At 40.2% G+C, this 17495-nt stretch overlaps 1 protein-coding gene across 11 annotated transcripts in view; it reads left to right on the plus strand.

Annotated features, from left to right (window-relative positions):
- The window catches only part of ATXN7 (ataxin 7), a 143053-nt gene extending 130084 nt beyond the window's left edge, over positions 1 to 12969 (plus strand). For all 11 annotated transcript variants that reach the window (XM_056524524.1, XM_056524523.1, XM_056524528.1 and 8 more), the window contains 2 exons: positions 1128 to 2043; positions 10379 to 12969. In XM_056524524.1, the coding sequence (XP_056380499.1) occupies positions 1128 to 2043; positions 10379 to 10396 (934 nt within the window). In that variant the 3' untranslated portion in view covers positions 10397 to 12969. The remainder of the gene's footprint in view (positions 1 to 1127; positions 2044 to 10378) is intronic.
- Positions 12970 to 17495: the final 4526 nt, after the last annotated feature.

The following is a 17495-nucleotide window of genomic DNA, read 5'->3' on the forward strand; positions in this document are numbered from 1 at the left end:
AACAATAATCAGCACACATGTTGGAGGTAAAAAGACATGGAGATTCGCTTCAAATATGACAAAGAATTAAATATTTGTTCATCACTTGTTACATATGAGCATTCTGATTGGACACTAAATTTGTACCTGAGCTATGGTAACATGTATTCCACTATGTGCTCCCTTATATCATCCAATGTACCTTACAAATACCAGTATTCCCAGAGTATAGAAGGAGCTTTGCATATAAACCTGTCTGCATTTCCTAGCAAGTGTCCTCTCATACCGGTGAGTTGTTGCTTATTGTCATCATTGTGATCCAATAGCGTATGTATGAACACTTGAGTGTTTAGTGGCTTACTTTAAAGAACATCTTGGCTTTTGTTCTGTAAAAAAAAAAAACAGACGACATATGGTAACTAAGGGTGGCGCTTGACTCTCAGCCATGTGATTTCACAAGATTTTTTTACTACTGATGTACAGTCTAAAAAGGTGAGTGTAGTGTGCCCTGTATTTCCTATAATCTGAACACACTACAAACACATTCCCTCACACGGCCTTCTCTTCCCATCACGTTCTTGATTTTCTTTTGTGAGAAACCAGTTTCCACTAGAAGAACTAAAATTGTAAGATCCTTTCTCTGTGTTGTATGTCCAATCACAGCTCTGTTCAACCAAGGGGACACAAGACACCTGTTCTTGTGATTGGTGGAGGTCAGAACCCCACCAAACATTCACCTGTAAATAGATGGGGTGTCTTTGGTGGCTAGGACATTCAGACATGAAGACAGAGCTTCTGTATCTGCAACAATGTAACCCTCTTACACCATCACCACCACTACTACGGTCTACCTAGTGGTCCACCAGCGCCACTATTAATGGTCCCCAGTACCTCAGAAAAAATTGCAAGAGATACCACAGGTTTTCATGATGCCAGTGGATAATGATCAGTTTATTCAGAACATTTTGGGGGTCCCAGCTTATTTAACCTTGTCAAGGCCCTTTCAGAAAATTCTATCTTGAAGAAAACTAATTTTGCTATGGCACTACATGATGTGTAGATGTTGGAAGCACTTCAGGTAATGGAACAGGATGAGAGAGTCTAACCCATCATATTGACACTTGTGTTCTGTTTGTTTAATTTTGCAGGAAAATTCCTCCAGCGTCTAGTAGTTCATCCACACATGCTCCACACCGGACCAGCACAAATTCAGCGCCTGTGTTACAGAGTATGAACAACACTGGTTTTCTCTCGCCCAGCACAGTTACCTCTCCCTCAACCCCTGTGACCTCTCCCTGTACTTCTGTGGACAAAGTCCTTTCACAAGGAACTACACTAAGCACTCACACTGCAACAGACCCCACCAGTAGTATGCAATCCAGACAAGTGTCTTCTTCAGCATCCACACCGTCAGTGCTTTCCTCATTGCCTAGCCCAGTCTCCAGCAAACCTCAAAAATTAAAATCCAACAAGGCTGTGAAACCTAAGGAACCCCCCGCCAGCAGCATGAACTGCAGTAGCAGCGGCTCAGGAAAGAAACGGAAAAATAACTCCCCACCCCAGCTGCTAGCGCACCCCCCTTCCCATTCCACTGAGTCTTTTAGGAAAAACTGTGTGGTGAACTCTGGAACGTACCACTCTCCCGGCACAACGCTGTCCCACGGCAGTCCGCATAGTGTCAACCTCAATTTTGTGAACAATCGATCTGTGAGTCTTAAACATGACCAATCAGGGAGGGGTCCTCAGACAGGAAACCCTGCGGAATCGATAAAGCGCATGAGCGTAGTTATGAATAGCAGTGACTCAACGCTTTCACTCGGACCGTTTGTTCACCAAGCTGGTGACCAAGCTGTGAACTCGCACAACACCTTTTCCCATTCTCATGCTTCCCTAGACAAGTTTGCAGGGAAAAAGCGGAAGTCTTCAGCTGGTCCCAGCAGCATCACCAATAACAGCAAATCCAGTAAGGTTGCCAAACTGCCGTCAGTAAACAACATTCACGCAAAACACAATAGTGGGATTTCAGGAACGCCGACGCTGACCAATAATTCACTTCGTCATCAGGTAGGGGATCTGCTTTATTTAGTGATAATAAAGTGTTTGTGATTTTGAGATTTATTATATTTTTTTATGAGTGGAATCCCAGACTTTCACTTAAAAGGTACATGTCATGACGATCTGGTGTCAGAATATGCCTAAACTGGCCACACCTACGTCTCGCGATTAGGGATGCCACCTGACTGATATTTTACTGGTACAGCCGGTATTTTGGCCACCGTGCTAGTATTTTATATTAAAAATACCGGCAATGTAATGGCCTGTGTATATCCAACCAATCCTTCAACACCGCGAATGTTGCACCATAACCTATACCAGAGCGCCTCCAGCTGTTGCAAAACTACAACTCCCAGCACGTTGGTAAACACTGACCTATACTATAGACTAATATATAGTCCAACATGCTGGCAGTTGTAGTTTTGCAACAGCTGGAGGCACCCCTGGTTGGTAAACACTGACCTATACTATAGACTACTATATAGTCCAACATGCTGGGAGTTGTAGTTTTCGTTTGGGGCAGCTTCTGAGCCACAGGTTGTATCAGGGCATGCAGGGAGTTGTAGTTAGTAACTAACTGCAACTCCCAAATTTTGTTAAAAAAAAAGATCAAAAAGTCGTATCAAAAGAAAACTGGTACTGTTAAATACTAGATAGGGGCGAAAAAAATTAGCCCTCATACAGGCCTGTATAAGGAGAAATAAAAAAAGGTGTACGGGTCAGAGTAGGACAAAATTTCCCCCGCATACAGTCATGGCCGTAAATGTTGGCACCCCTGAAATTTTTTAAGAAAATGAAGTATTTCTCACAGAAAAGGATTGCAGTAACACATGTTTTGCTATACATGTTTATTCCCTTTGTGTGTATTGGAACTAAACCAAAAACGGGAGGAAAAAAAGCAAATTGGACATAATGTCACACAAAACTCCAAAAATGGGCTGGACATAATTATTGGCACCCTTAACTTAATATTTGGTTGCACACCCTTTGGAAACAATAACTGAAATCAGTTGCTTCCTATAACCATCCATAAGCTTCTTACACCTCTCAGCCGGAATTTTGGACCACTCTTCCTTTGCAAACTGCTCCAGGTCTCTCATATTGGAAGGGCGCCTTTTCCCAACAGCAATTTTAAGAATTTAGATTTAGATCTGGACTTCAGAACTCTCGGGCGCTTTGTTGCCATCCATTTCTGGGTGCTTTATGGTGTGTTTTGGGGGTCATCCCAGCTTTCTGACACTGGGCTGTACAGTGCGGCCCAAAATCCATTGGTAATCCTCAGATTTCATGATGCCTGGAACACATTCAAGGCACCCAGTGCCAGAGGCAGCAAAACAACCCCAAAACATCATTGAACCTCCACCATATTTTACTGTAGGTACTGTGTTCTTCCCATTGTAGGCCTCATTCCGTTTTCAGTAAACAGTAGAATGATGTGCTTTACCAAAAAAGCTCTATCTTGGTCTCCTCTGTCCACAAGACGTTTTCCCAGAAGGATTTTGGTTTACTCAAGTTCATCTTGGCAAAACATAGTCTAGCTTTTTTATGTCTCTGTCAGCAGTGGGGTCCTCCTGGGTCTCTTGCCATAGCGTTTCATTTCATTTAAATGTCGACGGATAGTTCGCGCTTTTACTGATTCTCCTTGAGCCTGCAAGACAGCTTGGATATCTTTGGAACTTGTTTGGGGCTGATTATCCACCATCCGGACTATCCTGCGTTGACACCTTTCATCAATTTTTCTCTTCCGTCCACGCCCAGGAAGATTAGCTACAGTGCCATGGGTTGCAAACTTCTTGATAATGTTGCGCACTGTGGACAAAGGCAAATCTAGGTCTCTGGAGATGGACTTGTAACCTTGAGATTATTGATATGTTTCCACAATTTTGGTTCTCAAATCCTCAGACAATTCTCTTCTCCTCTTTCTGTTGTCCATGCTTAGTGTGGCACACAGACACACAATGCAAAGACTAAGTGAACTTCTATCCTTTTTATCTGCTTTCAGGTGTGATTTTTATGTTGCCCACATCTATTACTTGCCCCATGTGAGTTTAAAGGAGCATCACATGCTTGAAACAATCTTATTTTTCCACAATTTTGAAAGGGAGCCAATAATTTTGTCCAGACCATTTTTGGAGTTTGGTGTGACATTATGTCCAATTTGCAGTTTTTCCTCCCTTTTTTGATATAGTTTCAATACACGCAAAGGAAATAAACATGTGTATAGCAAAACATGTGTTACTGCAATCCTTTTCTGTGAGAAATACTTCATTTTCTTGAAAAATTTCAGGGGTGCCAACATTTACAGCCATGACTGTATGTGTATGTGATGTCATGTCCCGCATATATAAATAGTTATGCATATTAGGATGACTGGTATTTGTATGCACAGCCACTTTACACACATTCTGCCGCTGGATCATTGTGATGGGTACCTTTTAAGAATTTTGGCAGAAGATGCCTTTAATCTGGTCAGCTAATATTGTTCGCTGGGAAACCTGGTGCTTCAAATCAGTATTCTCCAACCTGTAGCCTTTTAGCTGCTGCAAACCTACAACTCAAAAATATTCTAGATGTTGTAGTTTTAGTTACATTTGCTAAACCCTTGCTCTTAACAAGGGTCCTACCCCTCAGGAATGTCATAGTTACATCTGCTTCAGAGAATAGTCCACATAATGCATGGGAGACTGAATTCTTTATCTGCCATGTCTTGCAGAAGTGATGTTGCTGGGTATGTATCCTTGCATTACCTAGTCTGAGAGGTGGTGGGGAGAGTGGACAATATTGCTTCTAGAAACATAGAACTACTGAGCCTATGGAAAAACCTTTAGGACTGAGCACTTTCGCGTGTTCACACATACTTAAAGGGGTACACCAGAGGGAAAAAAATGTTTTCAAACTAACTGGTGTCAGAAAGTTATGCAGATTTGTAAATTACTTCTATTTAAAAATGTTAAGCCTTCCAGTACTTAGCTGCTGCATGCCCTGAGGATGTTGTGTAGTTATTTCTAGTCTGACCACAGTGCTCTCTACTGACACCTCCTTTTGTGTCAGGAAATGTCCAGAGCAGGAGCAAATCCCCATAACAAACCTCTGCTGCTCTGGACAGTTCTGGGTACGGACAGAGGTGGCAGCAGAGAGCACTGTGGTCTGACTAGAAAGAAATACACAACTTTCTCTGTAGTATACAGCAGCTAAGTACTGTAAGGAGATTGAGATTTTTAACCCCTTAACGACAGAGGATGTAAATGTACGTCCTGGTGAGGTGGTACTTAACGCACCAGGACGTACATTTACTTCCTATGCATAACCGCGAGCATCGGAGCGATGCCCGGATCATGCGCGGCAGGTCCCAGCTGCTGATTGCAGCCAGGGACCCGCCCGTAATGGCGGACATCCGTGATCCAGCGGATGTCCGCCATTAACCCCTCAGATGCTGTGATCAATACAGATCATGGCATCTGCAGCATCGCGGTCACTAAAATGGATGATCTGATCGACCGCAGCGAGAAGGGCAGACGGAGGTCCCCTCACCTGCCTCCGCTGCCTTCCCGTCGTCTTCTGCTCTGATCTGCCTTCCCGCAGACCAGAGCAGAAGATGACCGATAATGCTGATCAGTGCTATGTCCTATACATAGCACTGAACAGGATTAGCAATTGAGTGATTGCTATAAATAGTCCCCTATGGGGACTATTAAAGTGTAAAAAAAGTTATTTAAAAAAAATGTGAAAAACCCCCTCCCCCAATAAAAACGTAAATTGTCCCATTTTCCCTATTTCACCCCCAAAAAGTGTAAAAAAAATTTTTTTATATACATATTTGGTATCGCCGCGTGCGTAAATATCTGAACTATTAAAATATAATGTTAAGGATACCGTAGGGTGAACGTAAAAATAAAAAAAAAGTCCAAAATAGATGCTTTTTTTAATAACATTTTATTCCCCAAAAAATTAATAAAAAATGGATTAAAAGTTCTATATAAGCAAATATGGTATCAATAAAAAGTACAGATCACTGCGTAAAAAATGAGCCCTCATACCGCCGCTTATACGGAAAAATGAAAAAGTTATAGGTCTTCAAAATAGGGGGATTTTAAACGTACTAATTTGGTTAAAAAGTTTGCGATTTTTTTTTAAGCGCAACAGTAATAGAAAAGTATGCTATCATGGGTATCATTTTAATCATATTGACTCAAAGAATAAAGAACACATGTCATTTTTACCGTAAATTGTCCAGCGTGAAAACAAAACCTTCCAAAATTAGCAAAGTTGGCTGCATGGGAGTGATAGTTTTGCAACATCTGGAGGTCCGCAGGTTGGAGACCACTGGTTTAGCATATACTAAAATCATAGGCTGCATAGGTTTGCCTTTTGCAGACAGTAACCCTGCACCTTAAAGGGGTATTCCAGGATTTTTTTTTTATATCAACTGGCTCCAGAAAGTTAAACAGATTTTTAAATTAAATACAAAAAGAAGCACGTACGTGCACTCACCGCAAAGCAGAGACAGTCAGGTGTGAAGGTTCGGTGACAGGTCTCGGCATCTGCGCTGGCGTATGGCGCTCCGAGCACCAGCGCCGATGCCGAGATCCGGCACCCCGTCACCGAACCTTCACACCTGACTGTCTCTGCTTTGCGGTGAGTGCACGTACGTACTTCTTTTTGTATTTACCTTGGATACTTCATACTGTTGTATGTGCACCTCGCAGGAGACAATGATGTAGGTCGTCGAGGACCGTTCTACTGAGATAAGGTGATATTGTTCTTAAGAGTGCTCTCCCCTTCTCTGTTGCATTTAGATTTTTAAATTACTTCTATTAAAAAAAAAATCTTAATCCTTTCAATAATTATCAGCTGCTGAAGTTGACTTGTTGTTCTCTGTCTGGCAACAGTGCTCTCCGCTGACATCTCTGCTTGTCTCGAGAACCGCCCAGTTTAGAAGAGGTTTGCTATGGGGATTTGCTTCTAAACTGGGCGTTTCCCGAGACACGTGTCATCAGAGAGGACTTAGACAGAAAAGAGCAACTCAACTTCTTCAGCTCATAAGTACTGAAAGAATTAAGATTATTTAATAGAAGTAATTTACAAATCTGTTTAACTTTCTGGAGCCAGTTGATATATATAAAAAAGTTTTTTCCTGGAATATCCCTTTAACATATGATTTAACATTCATCCTCCACAGTAGTAGCCTCCAGACCTGTCATCCTCAATTTTGGCCTCATACATGGAACGCTCTTCCTCCATGTACTTTTTCTTGATATCCAGCCTGTGCATAATATATTGGTCATTTACCTGTTTTACCTTGTACGCCAATGGCTGTCCGGGCATGCTGGGAGTTGTAGTTTTGCAACATCTGGAGGTCCACAGGTTGAAGACCACTGTTTTACACCATTTTTATCACTTCTTATGGAAGCGGAACTTGCCCCACGCTGCTTCTTGTTTGGCGCTCCTCCACATTGACTACTAACTCACTTCTACCTTGAGTAGACTCCATACAGAGTGCAGCTATTTTTCTCTGTCAGAATGCATTATTATATGTTGCACATTTACGTTCAAATAAGATATTATTCTATGTATTTTTGCTCCGAATCACATTCACGGCATACACGGACAAAGGAGAGGGAAGCAAATGTACGGTGGCTTAGGGTGCCCCTTTTAGTAGTAATGGCTGATAGCACAGACAGTCATCAACTTGACAGGGGAGGGAGGTGTCGGGCGCACAGCAGCTGTTGCTATGGTAACAGATATTTCCCAATGAGCTGAGCAGCTATTTAACCCCTTCATTCTGGAACTCCGTGCTGGCCAGTAGCTTTAATTCATACGTAAAACTGTACAGCCAGCAAAAAGCTGTTAGGTGACGTCTGACTTCATCCTCTCCTCACAGGTCCTTGTGATCTCAGGATGTACTGCCATTTTCTTGCATATGAGTTTGCTTCTTGTGCATCATCCAGACAATTATTTTACTGTCGGGTAGGAGGCACAGTGACGTTCTTTGCTTGTACAGTCAGCATAATGTGCCACACACCGGCTTCAGTTTATCTGCTCGCAGATTGATCACTTTAGTCAGCAAAGACTGATTCAATTAGCACGGTGCCGAAGAGCCAATAGGGTTTACACGCAGTGAAAGGAAATCCTTGGTGTACAGTATATCGGAGAAATGGCACATTTTGGTATAAGTTCCCTGGCAACACATGTAGCTAAGTATCAAGGTCAGGTGTCCTGTTGTCTTATCCTTTTATTAAGATATGATCTTACACTGCAGTCATTTAAAGCTTTGCAAAAAAATAAAAAGATGAGTGCCACACATGACTACAGCTTTAAGGGGTTCCCCCTTATGTGTAAAATAAAATACACCGCTAAATTTATGTGTAAAATAAAATACACCGCTAAATTTATGTGTAAAATAAAATACACCGCTAAATTTATGTGTAAAATAAAATACACCTCTAAATTTTTCAAAGTGTGAACTCTACATTCAGAGGCTGTGGTTGAGGCTTAAAGGAGTACGCCACTGGAAAACATTTTTATTTTTTCTTCTTTATTTTTTAAATCAACTGGTGCCAGAAAGTTAAACAGATTTGTAAATGACTTCTATTAAAAAAATCTTAATCCTTTCAGTACTTATCAGCTACTTTTATGATCCACAGGAAGTTATTTTCTTTTGGAATTTCCTTTCTGTCTGACCACAGTGCTCTCTGCTGACACATCTGTCCATTTTAGGAACTGTCCAGAGTAGGAGCAAATCCACATAAAAAAAAACTATCCTGCTCTGGACAGTTCCTAAAATGGGCAGAGGTGTCAACAGAGAGCACTGTGGTCAGACAGAAAGGAAATTCAAAAAGATCATGACAGCAGCTGATGAGTACTGGAAGGATTGAGATTTTTTTTTTGAATAGAAGTAATTTACAAATCTGTTTAACTTTCTGGCACCAGTTGATTTAAAAATAAAAAATAAAAAATGTTTTCCAGTGGAGTACCCCTTTAATGCAAAACCTGTGCCATAGCCCCCCATCTACAATGTGCTATATATTATACTGGTGCCCCTTATGCATTGCAGCCTTTGGGGCCCCTTATGCATTAAGGGCCCAGGTGCAACTGCTACCTCTGCACCTCTTATAGTAACACCCCTGCCAGCCTTATTATCCATTAAAACAGTGAGTCTTGCAGAGTCTCAGGGATACCATGTACATGTATTACTGTATAGCCAAAAATAACCATAACCTCATATGTGCCATATAGTGCATACTGCGCTGAGTTGCCCATAGCAACCAATCGGATCCCTTCTTTCATTTTTTGAAAAGGCCTCTGGAAAATTAAAGAAGAGATCTGATTGGTTGCTATGGGCAACTTAATAACTTTTCCTCTGGACAGGTTTTGATAAATCTACCTGTTGGTGTTGGTGCAAGTATTGTTCTGGTTAGCTGCACTATAAATCAGAAGTAACAGTAATCCCTTCCTCATACAAAATTATTTTCATGAGCATTCCACCATACTGTACACCCCATTCCACATGAGTTAACCTCAGCTGCACTTATATGACATAGGCACTTCAAAACGTGGTATTTCTAAAAGTCCACCCTATGTACAGTGCCCAGAATTAGAGCTTGATATGCTGTTTACTGTGCCTGGCATCCAACAGGACATTTGTGCTGTCAATCATCTGTTCTCAGATAATCAGTGTTGCTGGGTGTGTTGTAAGCATTAATTGGCCTGACCTGTTAGGCTCTCTTTATAAGGCTCCTCCCAAATGTCCTTTCCAATTGGACACCAGGCACAGTATACAGTTTGTTTTTAAGAGTTCTATAGCAGGAGCTCTTGGCACTTTGTACAATCTACAATGAAGATTCTTTCTTATAGACATGTTTGCCTGTGGAGGCAGGAGGTAAGTAACTACCAGATGCAGACCTTCTCTTGGAGGTGGGAAATAGAGAATCAGATGTCAGAACAAGAGGGGCTGATGTCTGAGGCGGTTTTTGGTTCTGAGAGGAAGTGTAATCTTTATTGTGAATGTCACTGTGCTTTCCCTCTCGATAGAACAATCCCCAGATTTTAATGTGCTTAGTATAGAAGTCCCTGGTGATGTCTGCAGGGTAGCAAGTGAGTCGCGAATCTGTTAAAACTGTCTGAATCCATGTTTTTTCACTGCAGCATGAGAACGTCCAGCTTCCCTTTTGGATCACTGCAGTTACAAGCGTCCAATAATCAAGACAACCCCCATAGGGTGCATGGGCCCTGCAGGCTGGTTCTGTTCTGCAGCTGGAGTGACTGTGTTAACTTACGGGGTCAGAGCAGGAAATTTCACATTACATTTGCTTCATCTTGTCTTTTTTTTTCTTTTGTTTTCCAGCCAAAGGCACGTCCCTGACAGTTGTTATTACATGAACTGGACAAGTATGGTAACAATCACAAACCTCCAGCTGGCTCTGTGGGCTCCAAGATGCCTTTGAGTTTTCTCAACCTTTTCCGTGGTCCTCAGGTGTGTGGAGTGTTTCTGAATTTGTCAGCTGGACAAGGAATTTTCCCTGAAGCCATGTCTGTAGCAGTCAGTCCCATTGCCGCTTCTATCAGTGTTAGTGGACTGAGCCGCTTGCTACAAACCTGTAAGATTTAATTTTGCGTTGAGCGCGAGCTTATGTCCTCCAGCCCGGGCAAGAAAGAGAGAAAAACTTCACTGTAACTTTCTGACCGGAATGATGTCGTCTTATGCCGATCAGTGTGGACACAACAACCACCACAAAAGGAATATGGCTTTATTCTTTTACAGCAATGCTCCAGTGAAAAACTACTAAAATAGCACAATTACATGAAAAAAAAATATAAAAAAATATATATATAATAATAAAGACTATGTATTGGGCTGGTCGGCCTTTTTCCAGGTTACATATGCTAAGAAGCTTTGAGGAGTTTTAATGTCAATAATATTTTTTCAAACTTACATGAATTTTTTTATGTATAAATATATACTAAAATTTATGTTCTCTAAAGTTACTGTGATTGTATTGGTATAAAGAAAAACCAAAAGTGAAGATGGGCAAAAATATTTGAGAAAATCTCCAAAGATTACCATATGGTTAGAAGTGATGGTTAGTGAATGGTTATGCCGCAATCCCTGTCTGTACTGCCACCCATCTAGCAGACATTATTGTTGGGCAAACGTTTACATATTGGCCACATTACCCCTACATTTAGTCACTGTGCAACTTTGGCCATTATGGCAGTATTGCCTGTGTGGTATTGCAGCCCGTAGACAAGTACTAAGATAATCTTTCAGTAACCGACCTTTCCTCCTCAGACTTAGGAGTCTTGTTGCTCGTAGACAATAAATTTATCAGGAGGAAACAAAGCTTTGATGCAGTTGCTATGGAGTGTTGACAGCAGAGGATATTTCGACTAGGCCTCCATCTCTGCTTGCTACCAGTATCATTCATTATGGGCTTGTTAGTGCATAGGCAGCTATATTTCAGCAGATCCAGGGATTAATAATTTGTTTTCAATTCCCCATTAGTGGGGTTGTCTATTTTAAAGCCATCTCCATAACCAGCCATTCTTGTAGCAGACCCATAGGATTGTGTTGCCATTCCTCTAGACAATGAAAGGTTTTCCTACACAATTTGAATATGAAGGGACACATTCTATGGAATGATTACAGTCAGTTGTCAATTTATGCATACATTTTCAGGGGGAGTAACAAGTACACAATGCAGAGTTTTATAGAGAATACAATTATTTACTTAAAAAAGACATGTCAGGAGAGCTAGCAGATCTTCTTATAAACAGTCACTGTTATTTGAATAAACCTTTGTCATGTTGTCCAGACTTGTCAAAAGTTTAGATCGCACAGGGTCTCACTCCTTACAACTGGGTAAATTGCATAGCACTTGAACCCAACCCTTTCACAGCATAAGTCTATGGAGAGAAAAGGTCGGATGGAGCAGCCAGCCACGGATTGTAGAGCGCCCCCGTACACGTCACATGGTTATAGCTCGCAGTTGCATCGTATTTCAGGACTGAGACCTGGTGCGATCTAAACTTTTGACATGTCTGGACAACATGACAAAAGTTTATTAAAATGATAGTAACGCTTTAGATATCTTTTAACTACTGAGTTTGCTCCATTGACAGCCCTGTGACCGTGCACAACTTTAGAATCAATTCTTGCTCGGGCATTGGCTATGCATCTAATATCTTTGGTATAGTTCTTCATTATCCTTTTTCTGTTTCCAGTTTGTTGGTACCATGTCCGCTATGGAGAAAAATTTATAACTATCTGCAAAATGTTACCAATCTGCTGCTGTTGATGGATTTTATTAGAATATTTAAGAAAAAATTTGGTTAGATAAAAAGAAGTTCCACTTTGCAAGTGTTCTAATTCCCTGGAAAAGTCATTCAAGACTTTTTTTTTTTTTTAGGGAATCCAAATACTTAGAAAGCAGAACTACTTTTATTTAGACAAAATGAATGGCTGCTTGCATTTCATACTGTAAGTTCACTCGACAGTTTTGTTTTTTTTATTTATTTTTTTATAAAAAAAACAAAACAAACGGCAAAAACAAACATTGGAGAAATAACATTTGTAAACCAGATGAGATAGGGTGGCAAACAATACATTAATAAAATGTAATGTAATCATGTACATTATATTGATTGTATAAGACTATAAATCACATTGGGCATTTATGTATCAGGCGGCAGGGGGTATTAAAGTGTTATTATTCAAACAGCCTCACCGCCATACATTCTAAGAATAACCGATCCATCAACAGCAGCTGCTGAATGTTTTTATCAGCAGCAGATGCAGAACATTGAAGAGAATAATTAAGACATATGACAAAAAAATGCAAAATTTTTGAATGGGCACTGTCAGATCCAAAAACTTTTTATGTGTTGTAAATCTTGGAAAAACATTAACCTTTCTAATATACTTCATAAGAAAATTGTATTTCCTTTTTATAGAAATCATGGCTTATAAAATAATGGCTTTGTCCAAGCTGGAGCACAGGCATGGACAAAGTCCAGTTAGTGAGGGTGGGCTAGCACTCCTCTGTGCTGTCTCCTGTCTGATAGGACTCCTCTGTGCTCTCTCCTGTCTGATAGCACTCCTCTGTACTCTCTCCTGTCTGATAGGACTCCTCTGCGCTCTCTCCTCTCTGCTAGCACTCCTCTGTGCTCTCTCCTGTCTGATAGGACTCCTCTGTGCTCTGTCCTGTCTGATGGGACTCCTCTGTGCTCCCTCCTGTCTGATAGGACTCCTCTGTTCTCCCTCCTGTCTGATAGTACTCCTTTGTGCTCTCTCCTGTCTGCTAGCACTCCTCTCTGCTCTCTCCTGTCTGCTAGCACTCCTCTGTACTCTCTCCTGTCTGATAGGACTCCTCTGTGCTCTCTCCTGTCTGATAGTACTCCTCTGTGCTCTCTCCTGTCCTATCAGAAAGGAGAGAGCACAGAGGAGAGCTAGCCCACCCTCACTTACTGGACTTTGTCCATGCCTGTGCTTCAGCTTGGACAAAGCCGTGATTTTATAAGCCATGATTTCTATAAAAAGGAAATAACATTTTCTTATGAATTATATTAGAAAGGTAATGTTTTGCCAAGATGTACAACATATAAAAAGTTTATCAATCTGACAGTGCCCATTTAAGTATCCTGACTCATAAGCCAATGACAATGATCCAAGAGCTCCTTCTTATATAAAAGGTGTGAGGGAAGCACAAGTGGCTGATGTGTATGGAATATGGCCCTGGAAACTTGTTTCCTTAGTCTACCCGTAGGACTGCAAAATTTTATTCGGCTGTGCACAGTAACCAGTGAAATGCCATCTCTCATTAGCCTGGCACAAGTTTAAAAAAAAAAAACACAAAAGAAAAACAGATTTCTAATTGGTCAATGAGAAAATGATAATTTTAAACTTCTTGAGTGTATTATCTTGATACAGAAGTCTAGAAAATGTTTGCATGTGTGTTTATGCATTTTCTTACACATTCTGTTATCCTGTATGAAACAGTCAAGTATATATAAAACTATATACATATAAAAACATATAAAAAGAATCCCATCTTAGGCTCCTTTCACACTATATGTTGCTCTGTTTTAAAGACCCGTTACAATGTCCCGTTAAGAAAACCCTTTAAAACGTCCGTTAAAAAAAAATCCCATTCAAGTCTATGGGATTTTTTGATTATCCGTTATCACCCGTTATAGCCATTATGAATAACGGACGTTATTTGTGACTTGAGAAAAAAAACGTTACATGCACTAATTTTTCTCCCGTCCAAATAACGTCCGTTATTCATAACGGGCTATAACAGGTGATAACGGATAATCAAAAATTCCATAGACTTAAATGGGATTTTTTTAACGGCCGTTTTTAAGGGTTTTCTTATGGGGACATTTTAACGGGTCTTTAAAATGGAGCAACATATAGTGTGAAAGGAGCTTTTGCTGAAATAAATTTTAGAAGGGCACTAACAAGCGTATATATAGGTGTCAAGTCCGTTAGGGGGGAGCGGCATATACCAGTCCCACATTGTGGCCATATGATTGTATTATATAGGTATTATTTAAAACTCCTACTGTTTCTTTAACCTGAAAAAAGAAACTAAAATTACTATGAACAAAAAGAAAAAAATACAAAAAACAACAAACCCTACATTTTGTATCCTTATTTTGGAATTTCTTCTATGATAAATGGAAAACAAATTTGAAGTATCCCTATATCAGAAAACTTATTTTGTTAAAGAAAAAAAATGATTGTACATATTGAAATATGTATTTTTGCACAGGTCTTTTTCCCTTCTATCCAGTTTTGGTACAATTTGAGATCATCTAATATTTATTTGTTAATAAAAGAAAAAATACCTTTTATGATTTGAAGTGATTCACTGCCAAGCCGATATTCTAATATGCCTAATGATCTGCGATTCTAGGGGATTTCCTCCATTTTGTGAGGGCTGGCTCCTACTTTGGTGTCTATGGAGTGGATTTCTAATACCGAGTTGTACGCCATTGCTTTATATTAGTTGCCTGAGTAAAAAAAAATGAATTTAAACTCTCACTGTAGCTAAGGGGCTAATGCGTAATAATTTTTTTTATTCATAGTTATTATTTTTTTATTTTTGTTCTATACCTGTGTGTGCAAATAAAGACACAGTGTGCTTGTGTGTGATTTCTAGACCTATCGAGAAAATGAAAGTGCCTGGTTCTAGTTTCCAAGCTGTACTTTTAGCTTTTCCTTAACACTTGAATGTTCAGTTGTGTTTTCAGAGCTTGCTTTTTTTTTTTTTTTTCCATTTTTTTTATTTAATAATATCAGTTGCTGAGACTTTGTAATATTAGGAATAAAATTACTTGTGATTCATGGCAGCATCTAAGACGCCCATCCTGCCAAAGGGACCAGCGGGTTGCTGACCAGCCTCTTTTCGCATTGGTAAAAGAAAAAAGTCATTGATTTTGTTGTCCTGCCTGCAATCCAGCGGGTACATCATTATGTCTAGGGTTGGCGACCAACATGTACATGTAGTGTAGCTAATGTTTTTGAATCCAAAACAAAAAATAGATTACTACGTTACTGAAACTAAACTAAGGTCTAAAAAGATTTTATATTGAAATAAGTGAGATGAGTTAAGCCAGATACCTCGCGGAACCTGAGTCTATGTCAGAATTCCTAATGGAATGTCGTGATCTAAAGATGTCTTCCTCTGAGTTCCCTTTTGCCAAGAATCTTCTCTGGTCCCCATTTGGCCTTGCTTTTATAAAGATAACCTGTTGCTTTAGACCAGTGGTCTTCAACTCGTAACTCTTCGTGTTGGGAGTTGTTGTAGCGTCAGAAGAACTAGAGGTGCAGATTGCAGACTACTTTGCCTATGGTGGTAGTCATTTTGTGGTCTTCAGAAGCAGCAAATATTTACAAGGCTCAATTGTTTTGTAGATGGCAAAATGGCTGCCTTCTTTCATGTGACCGATTCATGTTCAAGTGGTTGTATGATGCCAGAATATTTTATTAAAATGTTTTCTTTTTTTAAAAGTACCACCCTCCTCTTTGAGCTGTGTCTGGTATTGCAGCTCAGCTCCTTTTGGGGCTGAGCTGTATTACCAAACACAGACCGTTTTTTTTCCTTTTAGCACATACAACCCTTTTAAGTATGTAACAGGTCCTGGTGAAGGCGGAATGGTGAACCTCAACCCCCCTCCCCCCATTACTGAGGATTATGTAGGATGACATTATGTGCGACAAGGTTTGCATTACAGGATAACACAAGCACTACAGGTTGTCAATGTGAATGTAGTTCTTGAAAAAATTTTCTTTCGCTCTCTTTCTCTGTTTCTTCTCTGTACAATGTGTGAATAGTTTGATCATTTGTACACATAATCAAGAGCGTCTGATCAGCTGGACTTTTGGGCTGCTGTATAGTTCATGAACAAACGTCATGGGATAGAAATTACTTTGGATATTTAAAAGAATATAGAGTTATTTGTTTTGTAACAAGTTTATGTAAATAAAATAATTTATACTATTTATAAGAAAACAGATTGTGCTTTGCTTTATGACAGGAGATTGTTTGGTGAACAAACATGTGACTCAATGAGGCAATAAATGGAGGACTTTTCAACTGATGAAGCCATTGCTGCTTTTTACCATATGTTGGTAAGATAGGGCATTTTCTCTGTCATGCGGGGGTATAAGTCATGGACTCCAAAGGGTGCGCTATAGCTCTGACGGATGCTACTTTGTGACATCTGTCATATATAGACTCTGCAGTACATAGAATCCTGCTCTATGGAATTGCACAGAGGTTTCCTTTTATTCCATCCAGCTGGAAAAAAAAATCACAAACCAAAACGTAAACTACCCAAATGGAGGCCTAAATTACCCTTTTCTTGATATATTTGCTGGGAGATTTAAAATGTATATGACGAACTTCCCAAACACAGTGAGAGAAGAGGCTTACTGCGGTGGAGCTACACCTGCCTAGAATAGCACTGCAATAATGGAAATACTGCCATTGGTTTTGGTGGTCTCAAGTGCTAGTGGGAAATTACGACAAACATGCATTTTATTACATACATACTATTTTTTTTTTTTTTTTTTTTGCTCTCCCCCCTCAGAAACTGCACCCCTTATCAATGGGGTTACAACTGGTATTCGTAGCATAGGGGGAGATTACGTGTGCACCACCTGAATGGATCAGTGCTAGGACTACGAGGACAAGCAACATCCCTATTGACACTAATGAGGTGCCGGGCAGAATTCCAGATGTGGAATTTTGAAAATTCCGCCGCATGATCGGGTTCACACAAATGTTTGATTCATGCAGCAGAGGATATTCTGTAGTGTGAACGTACCCTAAGGGTTGGCCTGCAATACCAGAAAGAGTGGATTTAGAAGATGTTTCTGGTGGGGAAAAAGAAAAGCTCTGTCAGATCATTAAAGAGGTACTCCGCTGCTCAGCGTTTGGAACAAACTGTTCCGA

The sequence above is a fragment of the Hyla sarda genome, chromosome 6, assembly GCF_029499605.1.
Source record: "Hyla sarda isolate aHylSar1 chromosome 6, aHylSar1.hap1, whole genome shotgun sequence".
NCBI lineage: Eukaryota > Metazoa > Chordata > Amphibia > Anura > Hylidae > Hyla > Hyla sarda.